This window comes from Cebus imitator, unplaced genomic scaffold, assembly GCF_001604975.1.
Source record: "Cebus imitator isolate Cc_AM_T3 unplaced genomic scaffold, Cebus_imitator-1.0 Scaffold68, whole genome shotgun sequence".
Lineage (NCBI taxonomy): Eukaryota > Metazoa > Chordata > Mammalia > Primates > Cebidae > Cebus > Cebus imitator.
This window is the reverse complement of record NW_016107383.1, coordinates 3,888,364-3,899,974: the sequence shown is the minus strand read 5'-3', so window position 1 is coordinate 3,899,974 and position 11,611 is coordinate 3,888,364. Positions and strand designations below refer to the sequence as shown.

At 41.2% G+C, this 11,611-nt stretch overlaps 1 protein-coding gene across 1 annotated transcript in view; it reads left to right on the top strand.

Moving 5' to 3' along the window:
• Positions 1-11,611, top strand: part of EXT1 (exostosin glycosyltransferase 1) — a 314,862-nt gene that overhangs the window by 300,732 nt on the left and 2,519 nt on the right. Inside the window, exons 8-10 of the mRNA XM_017530683.2 lie at positions 387-476; positions 5,961-6,121; positions 8,290-8,461. Of these exons, the coding sequence (XP_017386172.1) occupies positions 387-476; positions 5,961-6,121; positions 8,290-8,461 (423 nt within the window). The remainder of the gene's footprint in view (positions 1-386; positions 477-5,960; positions 6,122-8,289; positions 8,462-11,611) is intronic.

The following is an 11,611-nucleotide window of genomic DNA, read 5'->3' as shown; positions in this document are numbered from 1 at the left end:
TTTGAGATGGAGTCTTGCTCTGTCGCTCAGGCTGGAGTGCAGTGGTGTGATCTCAGCTCACTGCAGCCTCCGCCTCCTGGGTTTAAATGATTATCTTGCCTCAGCTTCCCAAGGAGCTGGACTACAGGTGTGTACCACCACGCCCAGCTAATTTTTGTATTTTTAATAGAGGCAGGGTTTGACCATGTTGGCCAGGATATTCTCAATCTCTTTCCCTTGTGATCTGCCTGCCTTGGTCTCCCAAAGTGCTGAGATTACAGGCATGAGCCACTAAGTGCCGGCCAGTAGCACATGATTTATGCAGGTGAGGATGGGAGAATTGTCCTGAAAACAAGACTGAAGTTACCTCTTTCCCTCCCCACTGCCTACCTCCTACTTCCTCTCAGGTTATGAGCAGCCGTTTTCTGCCCTACGACAACATCATCACAGACGCCGTGCTCAGCCTTGATGAGGACACCGTGCTTTCAACCACAGAGGTAAGAACCCATGCCTGAGGAGCGTCAGGTGGGCTCTTCAGACAGTCGCCCCAAGTTGCACGATGCTAGTGCTTCTCTTAGTCATGCCTTGGCAGCAGTTAAGAACATTTTTCACAACTTCCTACAGTGCTGGTTTTAATCAGCTCGAGTCCTGTTCACACCTTGCCGCCACCTGGCACTCTGAGGAGGGCATCTCCCCTTCATTGTCTCTGCTAATTTGCTCCTCATTTGCAGAACTGGGCCTCACCTCTCCTCCTAGGCCTGCCCTCCTTTTTTGTTTTTAAAGAGCACAGTTGTGGGCAGGTGCCCAGAACTTAGGGGAAGGGAAAGGGTGCCTATTCTGCATTATCTTGAAACCATGCTGTCCAGAGGAAACAATCCCATCCTTCCCCACATATCCTATAGCCTCAGTGAGGGAACACTATTTTGGGCTCTAAAGGTAGCTTTTTCTATCATGGTTTAAAGTGCTCATTTTCTTTCACCTATACAAGAGCAAATGGTTTCACTTTAAGGCTGTGATGGAGATTCCTATTTCAGATGTTCAGGTATTTGTGCCAAAAATAAGATTGCCCAGAGAATGTACGCGGAGGAGAGAGAGAGGAGGAAAGATAGATATGGTAGAAAACCAATTTTTACAACTCGAATGAGTATTGATCTCTGAAACCTTCCTTTAAACCATGCAGGGGACCAAAGACAGCTATATAAAAATGGAGTATACGAGAAATACATTATTAATGGCAACAACTAAAAAGCATGGAGACGCAACTACTTATACCTTTCCCCTCCCCTTCTTTTTTACTTTGTGTTCGCAATCATTTTTCTTTTAATGTCAACATCGGCACTTACTAGCCTGCACTTTCCTGGACACCAGTCTGGTTCTAATGGCCTGCTGCCCACAGAGCCAGGACTGGATGTTGGCCTAGGCTGGTGAACTCAGTATCTCCTTCTTGAAATTCCATAGATGTTTTCGATTGCCATCAGATGTTAGATGCCAGGGCAACCTATCCCAGGACAAAATGTCCTGGGCCTCACCTTGTTAAAATGCTTTCTATGCAGCCGAAACTCTATAAATACTTGTTGAATGAGTGGTTGCGCAGGGTGGGGCGTTGCGGGTTTTGAGGATTAAAGGTGGACACATTGCCAATTGTATCATATGTAGGTTGGCAGGAGGAAGGGATGTTGATAAATTTAACATTTAAAGGGAAAGGCAGCTATGGAATACAGGGTACAGATCGCTCCAGCTTGCATATTTTCTGCCGCTTTCTGCAGGGGAAGCTGGAGCACATTCATTCATCAGGTATTTATTGAGAGATTTCTTTGTCCTGGTCTCCATGCCAGATACTTCAGTTACACATTTCCAGCTTACATCTGAGTCCTGGCAACAAACTGAATTTAAATCAGATGATTCAGACGAAGGAACTTGGGATTACTTAGGGAGGTACAGATGGGGTTAAAAGACCCCATAAGAAAAGATGAAGTACCTGGTGAGCAATGATAGCAGAAAGCAGCTCCTCCCCTTGGCCTGAAGGAGAGAAGGAACTCCTTTTCCCAAAGGCCCTGAGAGAGGGCACTAGGAAGAAGAGGGTGCTCTACGAGTGCTATGATCATGGAAGGACTTGGCTACTGCCAGAACTCTAGTGGCAAAGGATAGAGGGAACAGAGAAGAGATACACTGACCCATCTCTCTGTCCTGCCTCGATTTTCCTGCTGGTGACTCCCATTGACCTAACCTGACCAGGTGATGCAGCTCATTGGGGTCCATCATCCGAGGGCACAGGGCAGGACAAGAAGAGTGGACAGTGGATTTTAGAGGGCAGACACAGGCAAAGCATCACACTGCCCTGGGGCAACAAATGGTCAAGACATTTGTCATCCTGTGACCTGCAGTATTGATTCATCTTCTCTCTTCCCCGGGGCACAAGGCAATTAGTCTCACTCCAGGATTTGTTTTTCCCTATCCCATGGTGAAATAACTTGCAACTGCTATGATGGATCCTCATGCTGGTGAATTTCTTTTCAAAGAATAGCAGTTCCAACCACTCATCGCATGCTGGGAGGAACATGTGTTGTATGTGAAGTAATTAGAAGTCAACGTGGGTTGAAAATGATATGTAAATCTAAGAGGCTGGCAGTCTGGTTTGCTTTTGCCTGCTGATCAGTGGAGTGGTTGTGTTGCCTAAAATGGTCCTGGGCAAGGATTTCTCATTTCTCTTTTTTTAGGTGAATAGATTTTGGTTCACTTTTTTTCCTCTCTAAGGATCTTAGATTGTTTAAATGTCTCTCTGCAGCATTAAGGATAGATTTTTAAACAGCATCCTATAAAGGGCATTATAGATGGTTTATAGTTATTTACATTGATCTGGATTGCTGCAAACACTGCTCAAAAGAAAACAGATGTTGGTTTTTGAGAGAAAGGGCCTTAAACTGACCTTTGCCTTCATTGATGTGTTAATAATCTGCATGAAAGCAGAGCTATCACAAGAATCATAGTTTTATCTGAATTTACTTTTGAGTTCCTTTGAAATGACTTGAAACAGCTTTAAGATAGTAAGAAATTCATGTGATGAGAACGCCCATTGGGTTCTGTAGTAGTTGCTAGTGCATGTGTTTCCTTTTCAAAGAATAATGGAAAGCCCCAAAGAGTGCTGACATCCAGGCTGATTCTTTGACAATAGGCTGCATAATATGCTGTCCCATCATTTGGCACCATTAATATTGACTGCCAGTGAAAAGGTGTAGGTTATCACAACCTGATTTCAATTTTCTGGCGAGTGTTCTCCATCCCCTGCTGTCTTTCAACTTTGAGATGACATGCTCCCTGCCAAGCTTTCTTAATGTCGGTTCCACCACCCTGGGTTGTTTTTGCTCACCTCTGGAATTCCCTCACCCCACTCCACCCCACCCCCACCCGCTCTGGATTTTTGGGTTTTTTCTTTTTTCTTTTTTTTTTTTTGAGATGGAGTCTTGCTTTGTCGCCCAGGATAGAGGGCAGTGGCACCGTCTTGGCCAACTGCAATCTCCGCCTCTGGGTTCAAGCAATTCTTGTGCCTCAGTCTCCCCAGTAGATGGAATTACAGGCCTGCAACACCACTTCCAGCCAATATACTTTTAGTGGAGACAGGGTTTCACCATGTTGGCTAAGCTGGACTTAAACTTCTGACCTTAAGTGGTCCACCCACCTCAGCCTCCCAAAGTGCTGGGATTACAGGTGTGAGCCACTGTGCCCGGCCCCATCTGGATGTTATATTTGGGGGACAAGCCATATTTTTAAGTCTTCTTTATCTTAAGAGAGGGCAGTATATTAGGATTTTTCAGGGAAACAGAATCAATAGGGGATGAATATATATATTGAATATATATGTATATACATACACATACATACATACATACACTGATAGATTTATTATGAGGAATTGGCTCAAACAATTCTGGAAGCTGGGAAATCCCACGATCTGCCATCTGCAGGCTGGAGACCCAGGAAAGCTACTGATATAATTCTAGACAGACTTCTACAGCCTGAGAACCAGAGGGCTAATGCTGTAAATCCCTGTCCAAGGGCAATAGAAGTTTGATGTCCCAGCTCAGCCAGCAGGCAAAAAGAAAAAGGGGGTGAATTCCTCCTTCCTTCATGTTTGTTTTGTATTCAGGCCCTGAGCTGACTGAATATTGCCCATCTGCATTGGCGAGGTCAGTCTGCTTTTCTGAACCCACAGATTCCAATGTTAATTTCATCCAGAAACACCCTTACAGACATACCCAGAAGTCATCTTTAATCTGGGTACCTCATGGTGTAGTCACATTGACACAATTAACCATCGCAGGTCCTGCTTTTGAACCTCTGAGAGGGCAGGACTTGGACTTAGCAGCATCACTCAGTCCTATAGCTACCATCACAGTGCCAAGACTCAAAGTATTTGCAAAACAGAGGAAATTTCCAATTTGTATTGCTGATCAAGAAGAGATAGGGCAAAGATTGCGAGGTGAATCATAACCTGTATAAGAGACAAATTTAACACCGGAGTAACAGAGCCGAAAGAGAAGTTATGATACCATACATAATCCATTTGAAACCAGACTGCCTGAGTTTGAATCTTGGCTCTGCCACTTCCTAGCTTAGAAAATTACTTGAACTTTTAATATATCTTAGTTTCCCTTTCTGTAAAGTGAAGAATGTAAAAGCCAGTACCTCACAGGGGTATTGTGACGATGGAAAGAATTAAAATGCATAAGCACCTATAACTGCACCATTGCACACATTATTGTGCTCATAATTTCACAATTATGAGCATTATATGATTGTTTGCTGTTACTATTTTCTATTTATTTTTTAAATTTTTTTATTTTGAGACGGAGTTTCGCTCTTGTTGCCCACGCTGGAGTACAATGGCATGATCTCACCTCACCACAACCTCCACCTCCCAGGTTCAAGTGATTCTCCTGCCTCAGCCTCCCAAGTAGCTGGGATTACAGGCATGCGCCACCACATCTGGCTAATTTTTTTTTGTATTTTTAATAGAGACAGGGTTTCTCCATGTTGGTCAGGTTGGTCTCGAACTCCTGATGTCAGGTGATCTGCCCGCCTCAGCCTCCGAAAGTGCTGGATTACAGACATGAGCCACCTCGCCCAGCCTATTTTCTGTTTATTATTCTGATTTACCATCCATCAAATGATCATAGAAATCAGAAGTGATTTTTGCATTTGAAAACAGAGCATTTGCTAACTATAAATGCTGGTTTATAGCAGGTTCAGAAGTACTTGCTTTAGGCTGTTATAAGCACTGGAAAGACATTTGGCTGTATTTCCTTTAAAATAATCCTGTGGCTTCAGTTGGCCTTGTCCCCACTTATTCTTAGTGAACTTGAATTTCACTGTGGATACTTTCTTCTAGTTTCTCTTAAACTGTGCATCTTCAAACCTGAGAGGCCTGAATTATGTTTCCTTTATGATATCTGCTCTGTATTCCTTTTAGAACTTGTGTTTTTTTAAAAAGTAATTTCTCTTACTCTTGAGAGAGTGCTTTTATTTTAGACACTGTGGCTTTGATATATGCTGGGTATGATATATGCTGTATATTCATTCTTTGGATATACATGGGAAATTTCTCATGTATAAAAAAGATATGTTTGTGTCTCATGTGAATCAAGTCACGTGTACCTTTGTGGGAGGGGGAAGAGAAGCAACTGCTTTTTCAACTTATGTCTTAGCTGGAACAGACTGAATTTTTAAAGGGCATATCAGCAAATGTTTTTCCTTCCTTTCATTTCCACACTAATCTGAAATTTCTTTAACAGAAAACATTAAAATGTGCATAATTATGGGGCAAAATGTCAAGCAGTCAGTTTAATTTGCTGATGAATACATAGAATTAATGTTTCACCACAGTCTCGGGATTTTGCATTATGAATTAGCAGGAAGAAGGTAATGTTTTTGTTGACATTTGCTAACGCTGTTGATTGCTTGTTTGGCTTGTGTTCTGCCTGCAGGTGGATTTCGCCTTCACGGTGTGGCAGAGCTTCCCTGAGAGGATTGTGGGGTACCCCGCGCGCAGCCACTTCTGGGATAACTCTAAAGAGCGATGGGGATACACATCAAAGTGGACGAACGACTACTCCATGGTGTTGACAGGAGCTGCTATTTACCACAAGTGAGTAATCTGGACATCTCTCTGACAGACTTTACAAAACTTTTTATATTGGTGGCTGCATAAATAGGAACTTAGGCCAAATCTTGTTAAGAGCATTAATGAAAATTAGTCTGTATCCCTGCTTAAGTTTTTCTAATATGTCAAATGTGTGTTTTTGAAACCAGTGAAACCTCTTGGCATATTTCATTTCCAGAAATTATGGTAGCGTAACATTTTCAGTTGCTGTGAAGTGTGAAAATACACTCAGGGCATATTAGGTAACTGCATATGTAGAATAACAAACAATAAAAGTAAATACCTAAGTCAGTACCCAAGGGCACTGTTATAGGTGCTTGAGATTCATCATTGAGTAAAACAGAAAAAAATTCCTTGCCAATGCCATTCTTATACTCCAACAAAGAAAGACACAGTCTACATAATAATTATGTAGTTTATTAAGGAGATAAGTGATATAACAAAAAGACAAAGTAGGAAAAGGGATCAGGAGTGCTGAAGGTGGAGATGAGGCAGGTTGGGGGTGTCCAGGGTGATTCTGATTGATTGGGTGAGATTTGAGTAGAGACGTGGAGAGGAAGTTAGCTAAGCGGGTAAGTGCAGCAAGAGTGTTCTGGCAGGAGAACAGCTAGAATAAATGCCCTGAGGCAGAATACTGGAGAAACATCGAGAAGACCACTGTGACTGGGTGGAATGAATGACAGCAAGTCAGAAAAGTTATGAGGCATGGATGCAGGACCTTGATGTCTATCATGAGGACTTGACTTTTTCTCTGAGAGACATGGGAGGAGGGCAGGGTTGGAACAGGAGGGAGAAATCCAGCTTTTCTTTTATGCATCCACTTTGGATGTTATATTGAAAAGAGGCTATAAGGGACCCAGAGTTCAAGGAGGAAGCCCTATAAGGAGATGAGTAACGTTGTCTAGGCAAGAGATGGTGGGACCATGGATCAGAAAGTGAATGGTGGTCGTGGTAAATAGCGATCAGATCGTGGACATGTTTTGAAGATGCTTTAGCATAGTGCCTGGACAGTCTGGATGTAGAGTTTGATGACTCCAGGTCTTTTGACCTGAGGCACTGCAAGATTAGAGTGCTGATCAACAGAGGTGAGGAAAGCTACAGATGGAACAAATATCAGGGAAAATATAGGAGTTCAGTCTTGGACATGTTAAGACATCCAAAAGGATATATGGAAAAAGCTCAGAGGTGGAGATACAAATTTGGCAGTTGTTTGCATATATTTGGTCTTTAAAGCCAAAGACCAAATAAGATTCCCAAACTAGTGAGTGTAGATAGCTAACATTCCCCACTCAACCAGCAACAAAATCCCCACTTTTCTCTCATAGTAAAGGTGAACACACGAATCTTGCCTTAGTCTTTTAAAATAATGAATAGGGAATTTTGCTATCTCAGGGATAGCTTGGAAATGCCCAAGGCATAAACATTTGGGCCAACTGATTCTTGATCTTAAGATTTCACTTCTTGAAAGTTATTTGTTCCTGTTGCTCCTGCCATCACCACTCAAAGAATCTGATTCACTCAAATGATTTTCCCTATAAATATATGCTATATGTATATAAATACATTTTTAAAATAGTAGGATGAGAAATAATTCAAATTAATTGTGGGTTTTCTATTAATGATTGACCACCCCATTAATTCAGATTTTGCTCTAACAGGATTGAAATATATATCATTTATAGTGCACAAATATAGAACAGTCTATTGTTACACTCAGAATCAAGGGATAATATTGAATACAGTTCTGATTAAGCCAATGATTATGTGTAAGTAACTTCTCTTTCCATCTAAGTAATTAGGTTTTCTATTTCTTTCTAACTGACCAGTCTGATATTAGAGTTAGACTGGGCAAGCAATGTCTGTATCTCTGTGCCTTGTTTCCTCATTTGTAAAATGGGAGTAATAATAGAACCTGCCTTGTAGGTTCCTTATGAAGACTAGATGAAGCATTTCTTGTAAAACACTTTAGAACACTATCTGGTACATAACAAGCACTGTAGAAGTGATAGTTATTATCATCACCATCATCATTGTCATCACCATTGATGACATATTAAGGGATTCAAAGAATGAGTATGTGTTTTCTGTTTCCAAAGTTCACTTGTCACCATGTGCTAATGGCCCCCTGTGAAACCCATCTTTGATTTTTACAGATATTATCACTACCTGTACTCCCATTACCTGCCAGCCAGCCTGAAGAACATGGTGGACCAACTGGCCAATTGTGAGGACATTCTCATGAACTTCCTGGTGTCTGCTGTGACAAAACTGCCTCCAATCAAAGTGACCCAGAAGAAGCAGTATAAGGAGACAATGATGGGACAGGTAAGTGTAGAAGAGCCCTCTTCCCTTGCTTTCACTCACTGGTGGTTCAGCCCCAGGTCATGAGGACTCATGTTCCTCTAGGCGTTCCACCCACGAGCATATAATGAGGAGAAACAAGAAATGAACCACATCTGAAAGCTTGGAAAGAGTGTATGATTGGCACATGGATAATTAGGAAGACACAAGTTAAGAGTATCTTTATGCCAAGGAAATAAAGCTCTCCCATAATCTTTAAGGTGACATGAGAAAGACATACCTTTAGAGTTTGTCTTAGTCCCTTTGGGCTGCTATGACAAAAATACCATTGGCTGGGTGGCTTAAATAACAGATTTATTTTTCATAGATGAAGGCACTAGCAGATTTGATGTCTGGCAAGGGACTGCTTCCTGATTCATAGACAGACCTCTGCTCATTGTGTCTTCACATGGCAGAAACAAGGGCAAGAGAATTCTCTGGGGTCTCTTTTATAAAAGCGTAGCTCCCATTTGTGACTACTCCACCCTCATGACCTAATTGTCCCACAGAGGCCTCACCTGCAAATATCGTCACATTGAGAAGTAAGCTTCAACATATAAATTTTGGGGGGCACAAACGTTCAGCCCTCAGCAGAATTAAAGCCCTACAAATAACTTCTTATGAAAGTTGATTGTAGGTACTTTATTTAATGACTAGCAACCAGTACTCTCTTTAACAGTTTTCTGGTCTTGCAGTTGAATTGAATTGTGTCTTGGTGACACAGGAAGAGTCACAATACTCAATTTTCAGTTCTAAAATCAGCACTTACAGCTGCAGACAAGTCAGGTACCTTCTGAAATTCAGTTGGCTCATCTTTAACATGAAAATTGTGAAATCTATCTCACAGGGTTGAGATAATATGTGTGAAAGCTTTTATAAAAGTGAAGTAAAATATTGTGTTGAGTTATAAAATTTTAATATTGGCCGGGCACGGTGGCTCACGCCTGTAATCCCAGCACTTTGGGAGGCCGAGGCGGGTGGATCACGAGGTCAAGAGATCGAGACCATCCTGGTCAACATGGTGAAACCCCGTCTCTACTAAAAATACAAAAAATTAGCTGGGCATGGTGGCACGTGCCTGTAATCCCAGCTACTCAGGAGGCTGAGGCAGGAGAATTGCCTGAACCCAGGAGACGGAGGTTGCGGTGAGCCGAGATTGCGCCATTGCACTCCAGCCTGGGTAACAAGAGCGAGACTCCATCTCAAAAAAAAAAAAAAAAAAATTAATATTAAAGATATTTTCAAGGAAATGGAATCCAACATTTTCTTTTTACAAGTAAGAAAACTAGTGAATTTAAACATATTGCCACAAGTTGCCCAGTAAGTTAGAGACAGAACTGGGAATTGAATCCCAGGGTCTGTGGATTCCAGTGCTTATCCTTATATACCCTATTGTCTTGGGATCAGGCCCATTTGGATATGCTGAATTTCATCTATCTTTATTCATCTTGAGCAGAGCCACTACTGTATGTAAGAAATTGAAAACCCTGGCCATGTGCAGTGTCTCATACCTATAATCCCAGTACTTTGGGAGGCCGAGTTGGGTGGATCACTTGAGGCCAGGAGTTTGAGACCATCCTTGCCAACATGTCAAAACCCCATCTCTACTAAAACTACAAAAAATTAGCTGGGTATGGTGGCGCATGCCTGTAATCCCAGCTTACTTGGGTGGCTGAGGCACGAGAATCGCTTGAACTTAGGAGGCAAAGGTTGCAGTGAGTTGAGATCATGCCACTGCACCCCAGCCTGTGCAATAGTACAAGGCTCTGTCTCAGAAAAAGAAAGAAAAAACCTTAAGAAAGAGCATTAAGATTCACCCATGTTAGGAGCATCCAGCAGGATTGAGGTCAATCTGAATGAATGTACTTTAACATGTTTATATCAGTTTAATTTTGAGGGGGTTGCATGTGCCTTATTCTGACAGGTATTAGAAAACACATACAAATCTAGCTTTTGCAAAGGAAATCTTAGCTAGGCCTCATGTTAAGCTGAAAGTTTTTATTCACTAAGTTTAGTAAGCAAAAATTTAAAGTTTATAAAGAATTTGAAGTTTATAAAAAGTTAATTTAGTACTTACCGAGCATGTTTTCAGGCACTGTTCTAGGTATTGGTTATGACGAAATCGCTGTAGCAGAGTCTGGTGGAAAATTCTGTTTCCTTCTAATTACTGAAAGAACGGATAAGAGGATTTGTAAGAATTTTTAAGGCTGAGAGACTATTCAACTTCAAGCAAGATGTATTGTCTATTACGTGCCCAAACATTTGTATTTACATTTTTATTTATCTCATAAGGAGGAGGATGCATTCTGAGAAATGCATCATTTGGTGATTGTCATTATCCAAACATTATTAAGCGTACTTACACAGCCCTGGATGGTAGAGCCTGCTATACACCTAGACTATGTGGAATAGCCTATTGCTCCTAGGCTACAGCATGTGGCTGTACTGAATACTGTAGGCAGTTGTGGCACAGCGATAAATATTCTGTATCTAAGTATTTCTAAATATGGAAAAGGTACAATAAAAATATGGTATTACAATCTTATGGGACCATAGTCATCTATGTGGTTCAACACTGAAGTGTGATTATGTGGTGCATGACTGTGTATTATCTCATTTAAGGACGTGACATTTAAAAAATATTTTTTTACTCAGAGTTCTTCAGAACACTCACTGAGTGGGAACTCTAATCATACAGTGCTTCTTAGGGGTTGGATTTGTCGTCTTTTCATAGATTGGCCTAATTCTACCAAACAGTATTTCTAGTAATTTCATACATCTCTACAGAAACATCTAAATTTAACCTTAGGTCTAACTAGGTATATTCGGGTACTATATTTGCCCCCTTCTTTCCATCATACACATTAATTTATTGAATGTTTGTGTGACCGTAAGGTAAATGGATATCATCCTGTAGGATTAGGCTTTTATTACATAAGAAAGACATCTTTTCTAATAGATGTTGGTTGACTCAAAATAAATGTTAACATCTAGAAGCAAAACGATATCTGAATGAATCAACTAAACTTAAAAAAAATGTGTAGATGAGACATGGAGACTCAGGTTTAAAATGATTTTAGAATGTATCAATTCTGGTCCCTTTCTTATATAGCAGAGAAGTTAATTGGCTTACCA